The following is a 23,642-nucleotide window of genomic DNA, read 5'->3' as shown; positions in this document are numbered from 1 at the left end:
GCGTTCGTGAGGAAATTATGAGGAAAAAGGTCAGTAACTCCACTTTCACAAAGCACGTGAAAATCATATGACCTTTTAATGAGAAGCGTGCATTCGATCTGAGTCGTGTAAGTGTTTCAAGATCAAGATCTGATAACGAATATACATTGTAGGGCCTCATCCACGTCAAGCTCTGCTTGTGATGACGGTCCCCTGTATTGATTTCTCCTTTGTTCATAAATACTGTATGCCTTAATATGTTGCTTTGATTCATATGTCATTACAGATTGATGTTGTTATGAAATTGACATTTTTTATGTTGATTTGTATGTTAAACTCTTTTTTGTTGTTGCATACTCTGTATCACTTTGTTTTCATTTGTTATTGTATTTGGAGAAAGAAAATGCAGAAATAAACCAAACCAAACCAAACCAAACCAAAAACGTGTCTCTATTTGTCTGTTTATACGTACTTTTTTTAATTTTGAGGGATGTTGATTTCCCTCTGGGTGTATGTGTGTGCCCGTCTGTCTGTCTTTTTGTTTGTCTGTCTACCTGTCTGTCTTGAATTTGTACAGATTGGCACTTACATATAATGCTTAAAGACAGTTAAAGTGTCTCCCGGTGTTAAATAAAAAACTTCGAGAAAACATATTGATTTCTACTGAAAGTAGGAATCAGTCACAGTGTTTTCTAGACCAATGTATTATTACATTTTTGAAAGAAGTCTTTAATGGTCAATAGAATATAAAATATCAAAAAGGAGAAAGAAATGTTAATCTGTATGACTAATAGTTTATTATAACTATTTATTGTCTATGGTGTGATAGCTTTAACAAACACATCGCACGTTAGAATTTTTCGATTCCAACATTCAAATTCAAATTCAAATTCAAAGTTTATTTCATTTTTCGACAAAACATATGTTTCACTTCTTTTGGTAACAGAGAATGAGGTAAATAGAACATAGAGAAGTGAAAAGACTGTACAACACTTGAGGACCTATTATAGTAGTCATACATAGTATAGTACAAAAGAAACAGAAGTGATCAAAGTGAAGTACATGTATACCGTTGCATAAAGTGCGAAAAATGGAGGGACCCACTAAAAAGACAGAGCTTGTAGTGTGTGGGCCCCTCTGAGCTGGGCCCCTCTGAGCATTGATTATGTTATTCTGTTTATTGAGTTAAAAACCTCCTTCACATATAGTTGCATAAATTGAGGTCTGTCTGGAACAAGCCTATATATCCTCCTGTGGTTAACCCATGGCATCAAGGAGGTCAAATAACCTTATTTTTCTGCTTTTTATATCCTGGAAACTGCACAAACCTTTAAACCTAAACAACCTTCGTTTTCACTCACCCCACCGTCTCTTGAGAGGATAATGAAAACCAAACGGCAGCGGAGGTAAAAAGGTGCGATAATTTTTGACTCTCTCACCCTAGTTTGGACGCCAAAGATTCATATTTTGACAAGAGAACTGGATTGACATGGAAATGAATTCATCTTTGGTGAAGAAAGCTAAGAAAGCGCCAGTTGTCATTAAATATCCCCCAGGTGCCTGGTGGTATTGTAGTGTTCACTCGAAAATGCAGTGACGTATGCTTCAGATACAGAAACGGACCGCGGAGCGAGGGGGGAGAAAGCATGATGCCAGGACGGGCAAAAATCTGCGCTGCTCGTATCAAATGTCAGTTCCATTTGTCAAAACGAGAAGCTCATTAAAAAATCTGAGAACGTCAAAGCTTCTTCTCTCTCTGAGGACTTTTATGTAATCTTTCTTTCTCTCTCTTTTCTCTTTTCAAAAAAAAAATGCTTCTCAGAAAGGGGAATATTTTGCGACCACGATTTTTGTGAGTCGGGCTGAGCACGAGGGAAAGGGGTACGGGCGAACTACCGCTTACCATGACAGCCCTGCACTATTTGGCTACCCCCGTTACGGATGACGGACGCTCACTCACGGGCCCCCAGCCCAAGAGCTCGTTCCTTCACGCGCGCCTAACCACTGATTGCACTTACCCGCACTCTATGACTAGCAAATGAACCAGATCGCATAGACACGGCTATGGAGGTCTTTCGGTTTTTTCTCGTCGCGGAACATTTTTTGACAAATTGGGTGCATTTCGGGCCATTCAGGCAAAGCGACCATCCAGGCGTGACCAGGAGAGTGCGCAAGACGGGAATATAAGTGCGCGATAATGGGCTAAAAATTGAGTCGCTAAGAATAGGACTAGCAAAAGATTAGAAACTTTACAATTCTCCTCGACAGATGGACCACATGACATGGGGAAGGGATGGGAAGGGGTTTCTGGGGATAAAAAGCGGAGGAATAGGAGAGAATCGATAGGGCATGGCTGCATCATTTCATGTGCATATTCCCGAACAAATCCGATCCATTTTGTGCTAGCTTAGTGTTTCCTGTTCTCATCATAACTATTATGGGTTGCATTTATAATTATGCACTCTCCTTTGCTACATGACTTTTCCTTACAAAGTGTCGAAATATTGTTAGGTAAGAATTATGATAAAACGAGAAAGAGGGGGACAAATATGTCGAGATTTTAATCTGTGTTTTTATCACCGTATGTCGAAAATATCAATAATGATTTTTCTTCGTTGAGATTTATCTTTTTACTGAGAGGTAAGGAACACGTCGGAACGTTAGTGCAGAAATGCCCAACAAACAAGCGAGATCTTCACGCTGTATCGAATGCCGATTTACTCGGCATGAAAGGGCACACGTGTAATACCGGAAAATTTAACTCAAACAAATAGAGGCTAGCTGAATGGCGCTTAACAAAGAGGCAGATCGAGGGAAAATGGACGCTTTTGTGCCACCATAGGAGAGCTGTCGCTACAATTGAGGGAGACGCATAGAGCGAGAGGGAAGGAGAGAGAGAGGGAGAGATGGGGGGGGGGGGGGGGTAAAGGGAGGGGGTTGCCGTGGCGGATGATACGAGAGCAGAATTATGGGCGTGGCCACGACGCCAGCCGATGGACGTGAGTACGGGACCAATGAAAGAGTGCCTTCGCTCGCGCTTGTCTAAATGGTGTAAGCTAGTCGAACGCAGTTCATAATAGGTCTTTAATTGGTGTTTCGCCACGAACTCTGGTCATCACATGCAAGAAGCTCACTTTTTATACTCTTCTAACCCCCTCTCTCTCTCCTCGGACTGTGAAACCACATATAAATATACCATTCCTAGAGACTTTCTCACCGGGATCTTAGTATTCACATCCAAGGTTGGTGCGCGCGCGGTCAGATTTTTTCCTCTACTCCTCAGCCAACGCGAGATTTTTATCTCGACTTGAGAACTTCGACGCCGGAGTCTTTCGATTTTCTCGCCCTGAGAAACTTTGTCGCTGCTGATATTTTCGCTTCTCTGTGGCTCGTGTTTTTTGTCTCAAGTGGGAAACGATGTACGACGGCGGTGACGACTATCTGAGCCACCATCGTGCCCGGGCGCACGCCTTCGCGCTGAACAGCATCGTGCCGCCAGCGCCTCGCAGTTTTCCCTACCCAAGTCTCCCGATGCAGGCAGCCAATCATAACTCACTCGGTTTCTCAGGTAAGGCGACAAAAGTCTTCTCTAAATCGTGGACTATCAGCACCTTCCCGGTTGCTCACTTCTTTTCTCAAGTCAGGTGTAAAACTTGTCCCTTTATTTATTTTCAGGTGTGTTACGCTTGCTCCCCAGGTTCAAGATGTTTACTTACGTAATGTATTACTCTTTGAGATCCTTAGTTAACCACTTTTTTTAACATTTACTTCGATACATTCGAGGGAACCTGTTCACTTCGTTTTGAGAAAAGCCTAACCACCTTGTTAGGTAAGAAACCACCCACTTTTAGTTAACACTTTGAGGGGGCAATGTTTTATGAGCAAATCTATAATATAGGTTTATTTGCTAGGAATGACAGTATCCTGAAGTCAGATTGATTGTAAGATTTAATCACAAGTGCTTCATGTGCTTTGAGTTGAGTTGACTCAATAAAAAGAAAACCACAAGCCAAATTTGCAGAATACTTTGCCTTAGTTACCTTCCCTGACATAATGCAAAGTGTTTAAAAGTCTCGGTAAATGAATGAGTGCTCTTTGTAAAAATGCATACATTCGACGACTCACACACACACACACACACACACACACACACACACACTTAAAATGTGAAGTTTGTTTTGATAGATATCAATGTTGAAAGTCTGTCAAAGTGATTGTTAAGACGGTGAATCCCAGTAGCATCCAGTTAACCAAAGTCGTCTAAACTCGGCATCTCCCCGCTTCGCCATTATCATCCGCTGCGCGCGTTCTCTGCCGTGGTTAAATATTTACACTCCACGCCAGTGCTCGATGGGAGTACCTGTCACCTAACACCGGAGCTTGGCAGGCTGCGCCCGCTGCAAGGGTCACCAAGCAAGCCCCTATCCCGTCGCAGGGGCCGGCCGCACAACACGGTAAGACAAGCGGAAAGCACGCCACACGGTGCGGCCTAAGTTTCTCCCGCAAGACTCGCCTCGCATCCACCTCATGCCCTATTTACAGACGGAATCTAGTCGAGTGTGGCACATCCTTAACTACGCCTTCAAGCCGCCTAATTCGTTCCTGTATGTGTGCGTAAAAGGGAAAAAGAGATGAGGGGACAGATCATTTTGTGTGCTAAAACAGAATCGTTTGTATGCTAGGCGGATCGCAGAGCGGTGTCAAACTTGTTTGTTGCGATCACGAAGTTACACACTCCAAAGTTCGCGATCCCTTCTTTTCTCTCACGATGCTAAAATAAACGTTAGACATTTTAAGTGCCACGTTTGTTCAGTTCATACAGCACACACATAGATACTCCCAGAGGAATTGGGACTACCTCGCATTTGATGGCCATTCAAACACATGTATATAAACATTACCAAGCCTGCAAAGCTATTTATTTCTAATATTCTCCCACTCGAGAAAAAGGAGGTAAACCAATATAGTAATGAATATAGGTAAAACCAACAAGTCGTTTATTGCGTGTCTACGGAGCAGGGCGATTAAAAGCATTGAAGAAGTCACACTCGTGATTCAACCATGGGAATCAATTTCTTCGAGAGCATTTTCACACCCACTTAATATGATCTAGTATTTGGAGAGCTATCTAAACAAGTTAACGCGCGGAAAGTTTAATCAAATTCTGCTGTCGTGCCAATCATATTGTTATAACTGTCGTCATTCCCCGTTTTCTTCTTCTTCTTTGTCCATGGATTTAAAGGAAGACCTCTCCTTCATCCAAACGTGACACTGGTAGATGTTTGACAGCGGAGAAGCAAGAAAAAAAGAATCCGTGAATTTCTAAAGCTATTGTTCTGTAGATGTACAATAAGATGACAAAGAGTGGTATTGCTGTATGGCTGAAACTCAGAGCTTTTAAAGTCACAAAAGGTACAACAAAATCCCTAGATTCTAAAGTGATAAGATTCAAGCGAGGTTGCTTCCAAGAATATGGACGGTAAAAGTTTCTGTCAAACGCATACACGAAAACAGTTAATCCTTTCGACAATTGCGATTAACGCAACAACAACAACAACAGACATGATTAACCAGACCTTTCATTCAGTCCAGCGATATATTGTTAACTTAATGTCACGATACTATTGTAACACATTGTATATAGAAGCCCTGCACAATTTCTATCAAACTTGAAAGAGGTGATGATTAGTTTATAATTCTTGGTAGAAGTGTATTGCAATGTTGCAGTCATAGGTCTAGGTTAACAAATTCATGACATTACCTTGAAGTCAAAGTTTTTTTTTCGTCAAAAAAAGATAATGTTAATAATGTTATATTTTAATGTCATATGTATAGTTTTTTTTTTCATTTTTATTTAATATGCTGATTTCATCTTCATTTTTATTTAGTGGTTTATGTATACATACACTCTATATACATTAAGTAGAAACAGACCATGAAAAGGGGAAATCATTTTCATACAAAATAAAGTGGTCTTGACATTTCCTGTATGTGATAACCATTTAAATTCAAATCACTTTTAGTAGTTTTCGTTGAGTTTTCGATAAGAACATGAATACTATGACTTCATTCTCCTTGTTGGGGTCAGACATAATTGCAATGATTTAAGAAAGTGATAACAGTCATGAATATTTCGAACTTATCTTTTTAAATCAATGATTAATGTTATCATTATCAGTAGTGACCATACAATTTCAATCCTTTTTTGTACTTCAATTTTCTCGGAAAACTTTTCATTTTCCAGGTATATTACAGTCTCTTCATTATACCTGTGAAGAAAAATAAATATATAAAAACTGCCTGAATAGATCTGATTATGAAAGATTACCGATCAACTTAATGATAGAGAGAGAAAAAAAAATATCTTCTTATGATAATTTGAAGGGGTTGTCATGTCTTTAGATATTAGATGACATACACTCGTGAAACTAGACAATTATTTAGAGAAAAATGCGGAAGCAAACCCAAATCTATGTTAACAAAATGCTTTCCTTTTATATGATTATTTCTTTGTGCGATTGTATATTAATGAAATCACTTGTTTGTATGCCATTGGCAATATCATATTATAATTCACCGTCAGTCCAGCTTAAATAATGCTTCGTGTCTGTTGCACATCGATGTTCACAAACATGTTTAATGGCCTCTTTATTAATTGCAAGAAGTTGCCAGATTCGTAAAAATAATGTTTGCATTAGAGTATTGTTATACGTGGGATGGTAACTGCATAATTTTTTAGATATTTGTATAACAAACAATAATAGAAAATGTTTACATTTTCTGTGAATTGATAAATCATCCATTGAGCAATCTTGAACAGCAAATATCCAATTGTAATGATTAATGATACTAATTAATATGAGAGGCTTATGATATTTTGAACACGTAACCAGGAAGAAACTATCTGATAAAAGAATGTTGTAACTTATTGTTTGTATAAAGTTTGTTATTCCATGCAAGCCATTTGATGTTCCCCTTAAAACTCAGTCATTATAATCTCAAAACTGTTAGCACTGTATTATAAAGTAAAATGTCATGGCTGTCGGATAGTGTGGAGGATAATAAAGACGTACCCGATATCAAATCGCATTGTTTCTAACGTACATTGAAATTGTGCATTATTCAACGCCGACATGTCAGAAAGATTACATTCAGATCGCTCCGGATCGTCCTATAGAATTTCGACAGTGATAGCGTAACTTGTATACGCGACCACATTGCCGACACGCGCCGTGCGTAGCATACATTTACATAGTTTAGCAGACGACCATATTTTATTCATCCGCACCGGGCGCGGGGAGTCCCACAGGCCGTTCCGTCTTCGCCGCTCCCGTTGACAGATTTGCCACTCCGATCCAAGCTTTAACAAAGAGACCTTGCCAGGATGACACCATCGAATTTATGCAGGTCGCATGCAGTTATTAACTTATCATTTTACTGACAAATTGAAGTCTTATGTACGAAATATTTTGAAGGCCTATAGACTCTTTCAAGCTGCGTATCGATAAATCTATTTAAAACATAATGAATGTAATGTAACTTTTCTCCTGTCTTATTAAAGTTGATCTTTGAACAGACATAAACATACTTTAACACACACACACACATATAGATTTATATAAATACACACACACACACATATATATATATATATATATATATATATCATCATAAAGTGGAACATTATACAGTTAATATATATATAATTATATAATATACATATAGATGTGTGTGTGAAGGTATAGTTACAAAAATTGAATTGTGCTTGTGTGTATGAATGTATGAAAAGGGTTAGTGCATGGTAAATTTTCTAACGTAGTACTAAACATTTCATGATGAAAATCATTTGCATTTTCTTCATGTGCTAAGGCATTGTTCTCACTAAGAGATATTATTGCATATGTTCAGTGATTGACCCTTGTTTTTAGCTGATTGAGGTGAATTCATTTCGTTTCGGTAGAAATGGATATATAAATATTTCGATTTTTACCAATAAAAACTTTTGAATATAAAGTGAATTCGTGCTACAGGAAATGAATAAAATAAAACGCACACAAATAAATACGCACACACACAATCACAAACAGACACACACACACACATAAGTATATGTACATATATATTCATATTCATACTTGATAAATATATGATCTATATTCATCATACTTCACTATAATTATGAAGAAATGTATATATGAATAATCACATATAAATTTGAATACAAATACAAATATATAGCTATATATGTATATGTATAAACATGATACCATTTTTACTAAGTAAAGAAATTTGTCGTTCTGCCTGATCTGTGCAGAATATTCTGTCTACGATAGGTATAGAGATGAGACAATATTGTTAAGCTCAATCGAGTCAGCATCATAAACCAGTTATTCAAGTCATTGTGTGTTCTAATAAGAATTCATGTCATCTGTTTTGGTATCTTATCAGTTTTCCGTAAATAAAATTTCCCCGCAAATATACGCACTGTGTATTTATATCTTTCAGAAAGAGAAAGTATATATTTATATACTCCCTTTAAGGGGGGTTACTCATACATGCCCGTGAGACTATCTGCCAGTGCAAAGTGTATGCTATGTAGCAAAGCTACCGGTGTGAGCCACGCAGCATACAAAACAGCGGTGTTAGGCGATGAAGTCGGGAGCGGGGAACAACCAGACACACTTCTCAATCTCTCTCCTCCCTCTCTTCATCCTCCTCTTCTCTCTCACTCACTCTCTATCTCTCTCCCTCCTCCCCTCTTTCTCTATCTCTCTATCTCTTCTTCTATTTCACTATATTTTAGTCACTTTCTTTTAATATCATGGACACTCTGCATTTAACCCATTCTTTCCATTTAATTTCATTTCCTCCAGTCGACAACTCCCCCCTCCCCCCCTTGTGACCATGGTGACTATTTTACAGTGCGCGAGAAGCAATTTTACATTTTATGTCAGTTTGTCGTGAAGTGTTTCAATCAATGTTGAGTTTATTTGGACATTGATTCACATGTAAAAGTTTACCAAACTTGACGTAAATATGATCATGTTACAAAATAATAGATGGCGGGGTATATGATATATTTGTTTTTATCTAAATAATCATACTAATATCTATTAGTGTACAGTGTATACGTTATATTCTTCATCTCCTCCCCAAATATTACACCAGAAAATTAAATATATAAATATACTATTCTTCCTTACACGTAATTACCTGATGAAGTTGTAATCGTAGATCACAATGATCTATTCTATGACGGCACCTTACATGCAGCAGTTTTGGCAATTAAAAATGAAAGAAAACTGTCTTTGTTTACATTTCGATGGTTGTATGGGGATCATATTAAGAACAAAGCTAAGCAAACATTTACTATTGAAGTATATATCGCCAGTTCAAACGCAAAGGTCTATGATTACGTAATCACATGTGCTTGTTATTGTACTAAAAACCAACCCTACCCTTTTACTCTGATTGTAATTGTACGCATTCATTGATAACTCTGTCATTCAATGAATAATTTTCACTGCGCTTTTTATCTTTTCCTCAAACGGATTTTAGTGTCAACTTTCATTATAGATTAAACTTGAGTTATTAATTTCATATAAGATCTTATTTTTCATAACTCATATAAATAAGATAGTAAGAAACTTTGTGATTTGTTTTCAAAGTCTTGATAAAGAAATCAACACTTTATCAGAAATCAGTTCAGACGTTGCCCCATTGAAAGTTTATGGTCCTGATTGAAAATTGAGTTGAACTTTAATGAGATTTTGGTTTTGATACTGACACGACTTTGTTTTGAATGAAGCCGGTATGTCGTGTTTACCATAGAGATCTTGGTACCAAAAAAAAAAAAAAAAAAATCTCCAAGCAAAACTGAAATGAATCTTTCAGCAGAACTTGCAGCAGAAATTCAGCTTTATAAGAGAAATAGCAGTCGTACTGTATGTTTTGAAAATTTAACCCTGTGACAATCCTTGTCATAACTTGTTGGAGTTACTCACTTAGGATGTCTTTTTCTGTTCACCAAAATACTGCAGTACACCACAAAAGATACACTATTGTTGTGCATGTTTGAAATAATAAGAACATCGATTAGACACATGGTTGGTTTGTACTTTATAAATTTTGAATTATCATAACCATGCGATGCATTTCTATAATGAATCATTAATAAAATTATCAGAATTTCCTTATCCAATAAGTGCCTACTGTCTCATTTTGAATATTATAATGATGTATGGATTTTCTTGTTCATCTTAAGCCCTATAAAGTTGGAACTATCTCACAATGTAAAGAGAAAGTTTATTTTTATTGTTCATCGGTACTCAAATCATATTAAGTTTGCTCTTTGTCGACTGTTTAAATAAGTAAGGACGTGCACTCTATATAGTTAGGCCTATTAATAGTTGGAAAGGTTACACAAGGCAACAATAATACGATCAATTTAGTAGAACATGACTATTTTGAATTGGTTTCATTGCAAAGGTTATATTTCTATCACAAGTTTCTTTATGGATGTGCTTCATTCATTTATGATTTTTTTTTCCTATTTAGGGGGTCTATCATAAGATGTGCACATTTCCACATAAATTATCAACTCACTTTATTGGGTTTCCTACATACCTTCTATCAAATAAGCTGTCTGATGTTATGAATAAGTGGAGAGATTGCATATAGACATTTTGTAAACCATGAACAGCCAACAGCTTAACTTATCATGATCTTGCTCAATGTATCATGACATCAGTTGCAGAAAAATGACGTCACCACCTTGCCAGTGATGTCATAATTGGAGATAGAACTATCTGAATCATAGCAAGGGAAATGTGATTTTGTGTGTATCTGACAGCGAGTATAGATTTCTCCATAGAGCTCTTCCATGGGTCTTTCAAGCTGTTACATTGCTTCGTTACATTTACGGTACTAGCATAAATATACACAATCCTATGTGCACACGCAAACATGTGCACACACGCAAATAATCATTTTTCTATTAGCCATTTACGTTGTTGATTCTCATGCTTGTTTTCTGGACTCATCGTAATTCGACAACCGGACTATACAATGTGCCTTTCTGGTGTATCTGTTTTATATCTATCCGATCTCTCCTCCTATAGGTCCTATAAGCTTCCATAATCACTCATCTTTAGCTACATTTCCTGTGGTTTACAGTCCTTCTTTTTATATCTGTGTCCTGCATAATTATTTAGAAGTGTCGTATCAAACCCGGTGTCCGTGCTGAGAGCGTTTGTTTACTCACCAATCAATTAAACCCACAATCGAATATGGTTACTCCCCGCTCGTTGAGTAGCATGAAACTGTCAAACACATCACCGTTTTCTCCACGACAGGTAGAAAAAACAACAACAACAACAATCCAATATCTCCCTTTCACTCATCCCTATACACTGTAGGATTGCAGTGAACAACCTATTTTTGAAAAAAAAAAGGGGGGAGGGGGATTACAGCGCATTGCTTTCTAACCCTGGCTCGGCCAATGTTTTGGCTGAGCTTTAATGGGCCGAGCTGGATATGGCGGTCGATGGATAAACGCTGGCCTACGTACGCGCTGGAGTCCGTAATAAAGGCAATTATCTTTTGACAGTAGGCCTAATGTCTTGCACTCTTCATTAGCTGCGCTTTGTGTTGGCTTTCACCACTCTATCAAAGGGGGAGGGGTATTACATCAAAATCCCTTTGACTTCGATTTGTAATGGACTTCGGACCATTGTACAATCAAAATATAGCAAAAGAAAAAAAAAGGGAGTGGCGCTTGTTTAACGTTGTCGTTGAGCTTGCCTTTCGTGGCTTCTTGCCATGTTACAGCCTACGAACAAAATCTGCAAATGCACTTTCTCATTTATGAAAAAAAAAAAACGCTCCATATTTGCTTGGTTTTTGTATTACGTATATACCAAATGATAAAAGTTATAGATCCACTTCAAACATTTCAATACAATGTAAGTAATGATACTTATTTTAAATGTTAAAACACATTTCACACTGCGCAGGGCGCGGGAAAACATTGGAATTGGGGAAATACTGTGATTTTATATTTCTGAGCATTTTTCTGTTGATATTTGAACAAAATCCGGATAAAAATCAAAAACGTACTTTTTTTACAAATTTGATGTTCCCACAGACCGTAGCAGTCACTTCGGAGATTTCACGCCGCTGCCTGCCCCGTCTGGCGACCACAAAAGCGCGGCCGCTGCGGCAGCCACCCAGCAGATGATGGCCGCAGCGGCAGCGATGCGTCCGCCGGACCTGGCCGTCCAGAATCCTGCTACCAAGGACATCAAGGTGACGCTGGAAGGAAGGGAGTTGTGGCAAAAGTTTCACGAGATTGGAACAGAGATGATCATCACAAAAGCTGGAAGGTGAGCTAAAAGTTTAGAGAAAACCTTTCTCGTAGGACGTGTGCGACTCGGATAAAAATGCGCGCAATATCAACTCGGCCGAATACTGTTCGAACAGGCCCGACAGTACGGCGCCTGAAATGAAGTTAATGTTAGCCAGATTGTTACCATGATGCATTGCCTTGCTCGTGGCTGTTTTCAGAGGGAAATTTTATCATGGTTGGAGTTCGTCTACATTATATAGTGATCACTACATATCACTTTTTATCGTCCTATATATTCAAGTGTAACAAATAGAGAAGGTTTGTTTTGTTTCAAACATGTATTCTTTAACATTTATGTACTATCTCACGTTGTGGCTATTGTTCATTGGAGTTCGAGGATTATTATGCACATACTTATGCATGCATATAGTTGAAAACATTTTCTGTAGCATCGTGCAAGATGACTTCAGGAGAAATTTATGCATATAAATCACCTGTCTCAATTTGACTTTTTATATTCTAGATACTTGGAGATCCTTTTCGGGGTTTGTTTTTATTAACGCATATTACTTTTTGTTTTCCCAAAGTATTGTTGTGATTTCGATCCATGACCCATCATGACCTCACTTCAAAATTGTAGGATATTTTCAAAATCCGCTACACCATTTGATTAAAGAGGAAGGTTTAAATGTCTTTAAAAAACTTGGCATATATGATGTGATATAAAATGGTGTGCCAATAATTGTGTATGTGTGAAGTCCTACCAAGTTTATGTCTTATTCAAATCTTGTCATTCTTTCGGCAACGGTGACGACAAAGACAAAAGAACTCTTTGACCTTCTCTTTTAATGTAACAGCTGAATTTGAATCACTATAAAACTGTTGTAGCTAAAACATTAGCGTTCATTATTTTCACCAAATGTTGTGAGATTTATTAGATTGTGTATGAACGCGCTTTGAGACTGTCACAAATTATTGTAAAGTGTCATGCAGTCGGAGTAATATGATCTATTGTTATCTCAACAACATATGGCTGTTCCATCGATTACTCTCTTCAACCATGCCTACCACCTGTTGTCTATGGAAGCAGAAAAGTAACATCACCTGGTGGTATTTACATTAGTAACCCAAATCAGCCATTCTCATAATTATACAGGAATAGAATATGAAAAACACGTAATGGTAAAATGAGTTTATTTATTCATTAAAACATTTTTATTCAGGATTACATGATCAGCAGATGTACTGATTTTCATCAAGGTCCTGAGATACAAATAATATGATTTACAATATATACAGATGCATGCTAAGAAAATTCCAAATCAGCTACAGTTTCATCGAAATAAACAAAATGCGAATTTGATAATAAAAATTTTCATTTTATCAATTTTCGATTAGAAACAAATTCAAAATTTTTAACACTTGAAAGGAGAAACTCTTTTTCAGTTGAGATAAAAAAAATTAACACACAGACATACACACAACACACGCGCGAGCACACATGTACACACACACACACACACAAACACACACACACACACACATACACACAATCGAATACATCGTTAATCTTAAGACGAACAAATAGTTTATAATTTGAAAATAATATCAAATGTATATGGTGTGATAAAAGTTGTTTATGGAAACGAACAAATGAATGGGGCCCTTTTGAAAAAAATAAAATAAAACGCGCAATACTGATATCAAATCAAGCAACTTTATAAGCAGGGGGGGGGGGGGACATTTTATGAAGCGTTTTGCCCGACAAATTTGTCGGACAATTGTTTGTCGGACAAACAATAATTTGCTCTTAAGCAATCATATGCAAGGATTTCAGTAACCTATAACAGTTTGTCAGAATTAAAAAAGAATATCTGAAAAAAAAAAACGTTGATCAAACGTCGTTACCATTTAAACGTTTGCTAATGAAATGAAATGTGAAATAAAGGCGCCTCTGTGTGTAAGGTCTCCTTTCGTAGCAAGTATGAGGAAATTTAAAAACTTTCAACTGATAATATGACGGGCTCGAACATTATGAATACTGTGATATCTCGAAATTATTTTCGATGTTTTACGGAACAACTACATTGCTGTCACCAGTTGACCTACTTTCAACATTGATTTCGATTCTACCGATATTCGACGCCATTTTTTTTTCGCTCTCAATCGTCTGGTCGGACTAAGATGAGAAGAATGCGCTTCTTGAGCGACGCGCAGTATCGATTGCATAATGTGAGAAGTGCTCACCGTAAACAATGATCTTGTTGGGAGACTCGCTCGCATCACGCTTTGTGCGTTGATAAACACTCGTCGCATAATCTGCGGGTCACCCAAACCGAACCATTTTTTAGAGGCCTTGGTTGGTTGGTTGGTTCGTTTTCTCATCTGCTTAAAAAGACCGACACAGATTAATGCACTTGTTAAACAAGACACACATTTCCATTTCTGCTGTGATCATCAATATATTGGCTTCATGAAACACGGACTCCTTTAGTGTCTATTACATTTTTGTTGGTATCTGGGGGCTGTTGATAAAATGAGTAAACTACCATGGAAATATTGCCTGAGAATCACTGATGGTGATATGTTAAAACGTGGTTTACAGTTTAACTTATACGTTTCAGTCGTCTGTTTCGTAAACTGTCACAAATTTTGTTCTACGTGATATAAGGCGTCTTGATTTCTTACACATGAATTATTATGATTAACGGGATATAGAGACAAGAATAGCAAATAAAAAAAAATATGATTGGATCATTTGATTTGGGTAATAAAGCAAATTTTAGTTACTATGTTGACATAGTGATGATGGTGACTTACCATAATTTCTGAAAATAAGTTAAAATAATAAAGACAAGAACACGGATATAATGGAGAGTATTGGATTGACATTGTTAAAGGATATCAATTGGCGACCAAAAGGATATACAAAGCCAAGATACATTTTGAATTCACTTTTCTCCAATTTCCTTTAGAGATGGAAAAAAAAACGTAGAAAAGGAATTATCAAATAAGATGAAGAATAAACAAAACCGGACAAACAAATACCTTACAAAAACTGAGAGATAAAAAGCTGAAAACAAGAGAATAATGTTGATGGCCGGTGGCCGAGCTGCTGGTGCCGACTAAACCCTCCGGAATCCCGCTTGATTTCTCGCCCCTATTGTGCGGCGGCCTGGCGCGCACATCCTGTGGCCGAGTGGCCTGGCGCTCGGCTTCACAGCTCGGGATCAAAATAAAAAGATTTGGGATAATCAGTGACCGCAAACAAAACTGGAAAAAATTAAAGAACCGGGTTTCTGATTCATCAAAGTAACCAACAGTGATATGATTCATATTCGACCTACTTGGACTGTTGGGTTGTTACGACTCACACATCGCCGTTGCCATGGTAGCACGTTTGTATGGAGAGGCGCCATTACACAGAACAACTGCAGAATGACCCATTGGATGTTTTTTTTTCGTGGAATTATTAGTAATTTACATCACCAGTTGCACGTGACTCAATCAAATACTAGTAAGAAGAAGTGAGGCTTTTGTAAAGGGCCGTCAAAATCCTTGCAACTATTGCTAAATATGATACCTATGTGAAATATATTCTAACATGCCATATTCATCTTTAAATCATGCCCCTTTTCATTTCGGGGAATAAATGTCGCATTAGAGTGAGACCTAACATCATATATGAATGTTCCTTATTTCCTTTACTTTTCACTCTTGCCAACTTATTTTGTCATTATGCTTCAATATTCTTTTCTTTATGTACCTAAAATAAAATAGGCAATATCGTCCCTTATACCTACCGCACACATTTTACTTACTCATCAGGTTGTTATCAAACAACATATAACGTTTATTATTATGGTTATACATACATTATCATATTGTCAATGAATGTTACTATGAACGGATTTGCAGTACGCACTTCTTTCAGTGTTAAGTCATATGGGAGCAAAATTGTGGCGGACTTCGAAGTTCAAATCATGCTATTCATTTATTCCACGTAAACTTACTGTGTCATTCTACAAAATGTAAAAACAGCTCTCTACCCATTATAATATATTGTGGAATGTTGATTATTCAGGCTTCAATGACTTGAGCACGCCATTGCATTGGTTATTGGAATCATACAATCGGTACAAGGTTGGATAGTAATATTCTTCCACTGTTGTATGGACTATATAGGATTTCAACCATTCCACCTTCATGTGTGTACGTATATGTGTGTTTGCGTCGTTCGTTTCAAAGAACCATCCACATAAATGTAATAACCCACACTGTATAACTCGGGCAGGATTCTTTATGGTCCACCCGTCGATGGAATTATAACTGACGGTTACAGATAGAATGGGATGGTCGACAAACTATATAATCATCTTGTTAATAAATATGAACGCTGATTTCTCAATGTTTGTGCAGCTACACGCCACTGTTGTTGTTGTTTTTTTTTCTTATGTTGAACGGAAAGTGAGAAAATTGTGGGAAGTTAAAGCCATTCTGCTCCACAGCCGAGTAAGTCTGACACACGAGGTTTTATATTGATAGCCTTCTATACGTACAAGCGATGTAGAGTGTCTTGTGCGGTTGTGTTTAGGCGTACTGGCCTGACCTTACAGTGTAAACATTTACGTAAAGACGCGTAGCAAGGTGTGAAGTGCGAACGGGACGCGGACACGCCATATTGAGATGGCGTTACGCTGTGGAATAAGCAATGAAGGCGAGCAGAGCAAAATGAGCTCGGAGGTACGTCATGTATCCAACGGTGACATACCGCTAAGAGTGTTATTTAGTTCTTTTTCTTTCTTCTGTTCTTCTTCTTTCCGATTCATTTCGTTACCTTCAACACCGTTAGCAGGTCCTAAACAAACTATTCGCCTTTCATTCTCGAGCCATTGCACCAACCTCGCTACCACATAATTATCGGGATTACCGAAACAGTTAGATCTTTTGTCAGCGATCCGTTTTTCCCCTCCTCTGTCCGTAGCTTACCCCCTTCCTCTTCCTATAGAGGTCTAGTTAAATGCATCTATTTAAGTACAGCTATAGTCTGCCTTTAGAGGAGGCACATAGACCTAAAACACTCCATTCTGTAGTAGGTACAATTGCCATTCACGGTGTGGTTTTAATCTTGTTTTTTGCAACCCAGCGAAAGGAGATGGCGTCGGGCCGAAACTGACTGGGCGGAGTTTTAGCCGGGGCAGCGATGATGGGAAACTAATTATTTCACCATTGATAGCATTGTGAGCAGGTCAGAAAATCCATGCCGGTTCTTTGACAGGCTTTGGTGGAAGGTGACGGGGATGAGGGGCTTCGGCAGCGAGCCGATTATTGACTCCTTTCTCTCCAGTCAATAACAGTGGAAGGGATGGGATGACACAAAAAGAGGGGTGCAAGATAGATCGAGAAGGGGGTGGTCGAGGGCACCATTGGAAGACGGTATCTGGAGTCTCAGCTCCACCTTTTCTTCGTTGGCTGCCAAATGGCAAAGAGAAGAAGAGGAGAAGGAAGAGCCAGGAATTAAGCACTCGCTTTTTTCTTTACATCTTGTCTCATTCTTTCTTCTTTAACATGCCCTGACGAAACGTTTTAATGAGATCAGACTTTAGTGAAAGTGAAAGAGGAAAATAGAAGGGAAATTATCTCGATTTCTTCCACGGATTTGCTCTTTTTATTCTCTTTGTCTGTTCCGTCTGGCGGTAAAGACGGGTCTATACGATGCCTCAAAATGTGGAGTAAACTTACGGTCGATCTGTCTCAGGCTAGTAATGTTAATTCGAGTCAGATGCATTCTAATGATGATAACGTAGTTAATCATCATGATGTTTTTATTTTCATTAGGTTTCTGATGTCTGACGTTCATCAATTAATGCAGCTACATTAATCACTAAGTATCGCCAGAGTAATAAAGGACGATTGTAGCACACGCTTATTCTAAATGGTTAGTTTGAAAAGAAATCAGTTTATTTAAGTCCAAGAAAAGAAGGAAAAGTGATTTGCTTTATGGATCATAGAGACAGAAGGTCATCTTATCGTAATTGAGATTGGCTTTTTTTGAGATCTTTAGAATTCGAAATGGAAGTGTTGTGATGATTGCCACTTGATCGCTATTCATCAACATTAGAATTCAATTTCCCGTCTTCCCTGACGGTTTGATTACATCCTTAACAATGCGTTTGTAGATACTGTCCAAACAGTCGCAGATCAATATAATGTCGTGTGGGTTTTTTTCTGATCTAATATTCCAGTTCCTTACCCGCTCGAAACCCCGCGTCTTACTGAGCTGAGGGACGTTAACCGTGGTTAGTTAAGTCTATTGTTTGGCGCTCGCTGGAAGAAAAACAAATTACCGATTTGCCCGATGCCACGAAGCGCCTTTGCTTGTCGTACGCCCAGCAATCAACGATAGCATGGCTTGTCTTGGGAAGGCCGATGTACAAGAGCCTCGGAAATAAATCTAATTTTACTCTTTCTAATTAGGGTCACGGAAAAGTCTATCCTAATTCTGTTTGACGTTTCCAGACATAATTCAAGATCTCACATTTTGCTTGTTTATGTACTGCGCAATCTAAAGAGGGGTTTTTTGTATTTTTTTGCATTATTGTCTCCATGGGAATGGACGATTCTCTCTCCTTCCATTAAGTTGTGATCGATTCAATTTCACGAATGAGAGGAATAGACGGCAAAAGGTCATTGCAAGGATTGTATAAAGTGAAGGGTATCATTGTCTTCAAAACATTATACAAGACGCGGATTCTGGCATTCACCCTAATATACAGATGAAAAGTTAATGGGTTGTGTTGAAATAATTTTCATTCAAACGTGTTCGAAAAAAACCTTTCACACACGCGCGCACATATACATACTCACACGCAAATACATATAATTGTATATTTAATCTTATACATTGTACAACCATTAATTTACGTGCATACACTACATCTAATTGCACGATAAGGTCTGTACTTCTGTTAACAACCAATGTTAAACGATATTCACCGATACATTATGCTAATGTAGTGTTTACCAACAAAAAAAAAAAAACCTCAAACAGTGTATTATGATGAGACATGAGTCGCACTTACAACTAGGCAAAGTTCTGCGGTGATATTATTGAAGTTTTGAATTATTGCAGAAGCTAAACGTGGAGCAAACCACGAAGTAGATTATCCTCTCAGGACTCGATCTTGAGGTAAAAAAAACAAATAACATTCTGAAACTGAGCGGTATTTAAAGAAACGAAAGGGAGTGTTAACAAGTTGGGGAAGGGGGGGCAGAGAGGAGAAAGGGGGGGGCATGTGATGAGGTGTTGGTGGTCAGGGACATAGCTTATATCGACATACTCACAAAGGGGTGAAGTTAACGAAGACACAACATCCACACCGATCATGAGATTCAGGCTGGATTGGCTGACTTTGGATACATCTCAAAAGCGAGCGGCACCCGTGGGCAATAATTTTGGCATGTTTGTTCACGACGAAGGAAGACACAGATACACACATAAAAGCGCCCTCGTGTCTCGCTTCATCTTATCGAAAGTCCCTTCCAGAAGAAAAGAACTCCGGCTAAGAGAAGGTGTAAACAAATCAAACAACACCCCCTTAATGGTCTTAGCTCGAATAGGCAGATGGGCTACTGAAGGGTTTTTTTTTTTTTTTTTTTTTTGCTAATTCAAAGACCTGTTCCCGCCGCGATGCTGTTGTCTGGCTCTCGTCTGCTCAAACCGCGTATCAATGGAAAGTCAAGAGAAGTTGAAACAAAATAATCGGGAGGAGACCATCTCAACAATCTTCTCTTGACAACAGTGAATTTTCCTACAAGAAGTAATTAATGCGCTTCTGAAGAAATGTCAAGGATGATGAATAATGTTTAAACCAGATTGCATAGTACATGCCTAGAGAGTTATACACCAGCAGATGTCGTCAATTTTCTCCCTAATTGACGTTGTAAAGCTAAACGACTCCATAATAAGTTATGCCGCTAGCTATTACTGATTACGGTAATGAGGAACCACAACGCCCATACCGGTATGCTAATTTGTAGTTTTGCATGTTGCATAACAGGAATAGTATTTTGCGACTTTCTTTTGAAAGGATACTGATACAAGTCTTCCAAAGAAGAACGAAGTTTAAGCTTCGTTTTCCGTTTATTCATTATATCATTCTCAGTATATACCTAGTCTTGTAAAATCTTGGAAAGAAAACTTGGAAGACATTGGTTTTCCCATTAGGATCGGAGCATATGTCGAATATGCAAATTAAAAAAAAAATAATAATAATATCATTGTCATTTTGTTTGCTTATGCAATCATTATCGTCTTAAGAAATTAGAACATTCCAATGCATCTAAATTTTGAGACTGATACTTTAACATTTTAAACCATGTAGCTGTTGACGTTGTGTTTAGCTAAAACGTACTATATTTAAGAAATTACGATTTCGGCTTTGTTAGATTTTCTTCAACTGGTTTCTGGAGTGAACTAGAGTAGCTACATGTGTTTTGGCCCTGTTGTTATCTTGTATCTATCTATTTTCCATTTATTTGTCATGATGATAACGTTGCTTGGCAAACCAGTGAGCGAACAATTTAATGTATAATCCCTGTTTACTTCCCTCGGGGTTTGTTACATGTTTTACATACATCCGGGCAGCGTTTCAAAAGATTGAGCAAACACATTCACACGACCGGACAACGAATGAACAGTATTTGTTTCCCGCCAAGTCTTCAAATAGTGTTTCAAAAAAAATCCCATTTCCACCACTGTCTTGTCTGTTTGTTCATGTTGTTTTTCTGCGTGCGGATGCGGCTCTTACAAAGGTGAGGGGAGTCGTTTTGGAGCAGTTACCTCCTTATTTGCAGAGCTCTCTGAAATACGGACAATGAGTATATGTTTTACACTGTTTAGAAAAGGACTGTTGGTAGCATCACACAAGATATCTGTCCTTTTGTTCTCTTCTGTCTTAAGTAGCCCACGACCGTTTGCTTCGAGGGACTACTTCGCGAGTTTGGTGCGACTGACCGCTAGATTATCGGACACTGCAGTAGCTTTGCTTTGAAGGATAAAAAGAATCGATCGTCTTATGTTGAAAACTCCGAACACCTCGCGGAGGGAGCCAAGATAGCGATAGAGCGTTTCGTGTCATTCCCTTAGAGTCCAAAGATCCAACCAGTAGAATGTTCAGCTTGTAAATGAAGCAAGACAATTCAGGTTTAAATTTCTTATTATGTATGAATGCAGACAAAGACACCAGTAAACTACAATGAGCTCGAACGGGGATGCGGTAAAATAGCTGCAGTATAGCCTGCCTTTCGAAAGTAACCAACACCAAAGCCGCATAAGTGCGCTAGTTCGCCACACGGAATTTCCCCTTCCACATTCTCACAAACAAGTAAAATTTGTGAAGCAAAAGCCAGAATTCATTTTTTTTATGCCGGATTGGCAATGACAGTCTAAGTGAGGTTAATACTTGAGTTTGCGAAGCTGTGGCAACTGTTGCAACTTGTTATTTTTCATCTTTTCAAAGCGTGGGATAGCTGGAGCAAAAACTTAGACCTTTTCAGACTTCGGCGCCGCTATGATACCCAACGAAATCTTCAGGGTTAGGTCAACACTGATCGGAAAACTGCTCCTCTAGTCCCACCTATTCACTCTCGCGGACCCCTCGCTGGCTTGTCTTGGACCGTCAATAGGGCAGCGGAACTGCATGATGCTTCTCCGATTAGCCCCGATCCCCCACCACGAGAATGAGATTTTCCCCTCGATTTGTCAGCCTTTTCACCGCCGACATCATGGCATTGGTGGGACAGCTATCAGCGGAGCCAGTATCCAAACAAGAAATCATCTCTCTATAGTCTGCAACAGACAATGCCAACCCAAGCCACCAATGTGAGAGCCATGTTGGACCGTTTTGCCCCAAAACCACTAGTCTCCCGCCTTTCAAAAATGAATTTACGTCAAATCTAGACGACCATTGTGATCCACGTTCCGTGTTTGTGTGCTTACCGATGCGTGCGACATTTCTCTAGTATCTCTGTCTATTTTTGTTTCTTTTTTACTTCCAGGCGACTGAAGGAATTCAGTCTTTTTTCCCCCTAAAAAACTGTTCTGTTTAATAGACCGGAACATTATTCAGCAGCGCCATGTGTAATCTACCCCCTCCTGCATTATTTGCCTTATACTATCATAATCCAATGCTCAACACGATGAACAAAGTATGTTAAATTGTGTATACCTGACACTTATTTAATGAACTGGACTTTTGTTTTTATGTGAAAGAAACTCCGAAATTGCCATGGAATTGAGACAAAAAATCGATAAAGGTTTACCAAGACAGATTTAATCGGGCAAAATTTTAATTTGTAATGGAACTACAAATCAGTGATTAATAATTATGATACATATTGGTGGTAAACAAACAGTGGATGGCCCTGAATATGTCAACATGGTTACTTGAAAGAGAAGTCCCTTTATGATTTATCAAATTGTAATATTTCATATCATGTTCATTATTCTAAGTAATTGTACAACCAGTAATTCGTTGAAAACACTGAAAAGGCGATTTTGGTAGAATAAGACTCAAAAGTTTGCAAAACGAAATAATAATGATAAATAATGAATAGAATCATATTCATGTGTTCGTGCATTTTATATCAAACTTTGTGATAATCTATGATTTATCAAAAGTGTATGCTTTGCATTTGTATTATCTTTTGTTGGATGGAAATAAAGCACGTTTGAATTGATTTGAATTGAATTGAATAAGCATACATTTAACTTTCCTTCAATTAAACCAAGAACAGGTAGCTACTCTTCTAACATTTTTTTTAATATTCTTGCCATGACTATCATAATGGATGATAGCATTATCAGTATCATGCAAATAATGACATTATCATTGGTATATCCATCAATTGACAGTCCTTTTTGAACGACATAATTGCATTAAATTTGGTGTCACGAGTCTTCCGCAGAGCAATCAGGAAATGCTATCTACGTTTGATTTGTAGTTGGTGATGGCTGTGATATCTTGCTGTAACATACATTACCTCAAGATGATGTCGTGTTGTTTTACCAACCATCCAAACCAACAATCTTCGCCTATATTGTAAGAAAGTACAATGCTCCCTTTTTATTGACAGATCATGCTTGAATATACCTTTGAAGTTCTGCTGCAACTTCTCGTAAGACCATTTGATTGTGATTGGTGGCTATGTGAGGTCTCATTGTAACACATAAAACCGGGAGATGATTATTAGGTTGTCTTATCGACCATCCAAACCAACAGTCCTCGCCTAAGTTATAAAACAAGAAAATATTCAA

General features: G+C 38.1%; 1 protein-coding gene across 1 annotated transcript in view; it reads left to right on the top strand.

Annotated features, from left to right (window-relative positions):
* The first annotated feature begins 3,396 nt into the window (after window positions 1-3,396).
* The window catches only part of LOC139732979 (uncharacterized), a 68,909-nt gene continuing 48,663 nt past the window's right edge, over window positions 3,397-23,642 (top strand). Inside the window, exons 1-2 of the mRNA XM_071643815.1 lie at window positions 3,397-3,547; window positions 12,125-12,362. Coding sequence (XP_071499916.1) covers window positions 3,397-3,547; window positions 12,125-12,362 — 389 coding nt within the window. The remainder of the gene's footprint in view (window positions 3,548-12,124; window positions 12,363-23,642) is intronic.

Source organism: Diadema antillarum, unplaced genomic scaffold, assembly GCF_040938485.1.
Source record: "Diadema antillarum isolate AM-2024a unplaced genomic scaffold, OU_Dant_1.0 seq00000459_RagTag, whole genome shotgun sequence".
Lineage (NCBI taxonomy): Eukaryota > Metazoa > Echinodermata > Echinoidea > Diadematoida > Diadematidae > Diadema > Diadema antillarum.
This window is presented reverse-complemented; position numbering and strand designations above follow the sequence as displayed.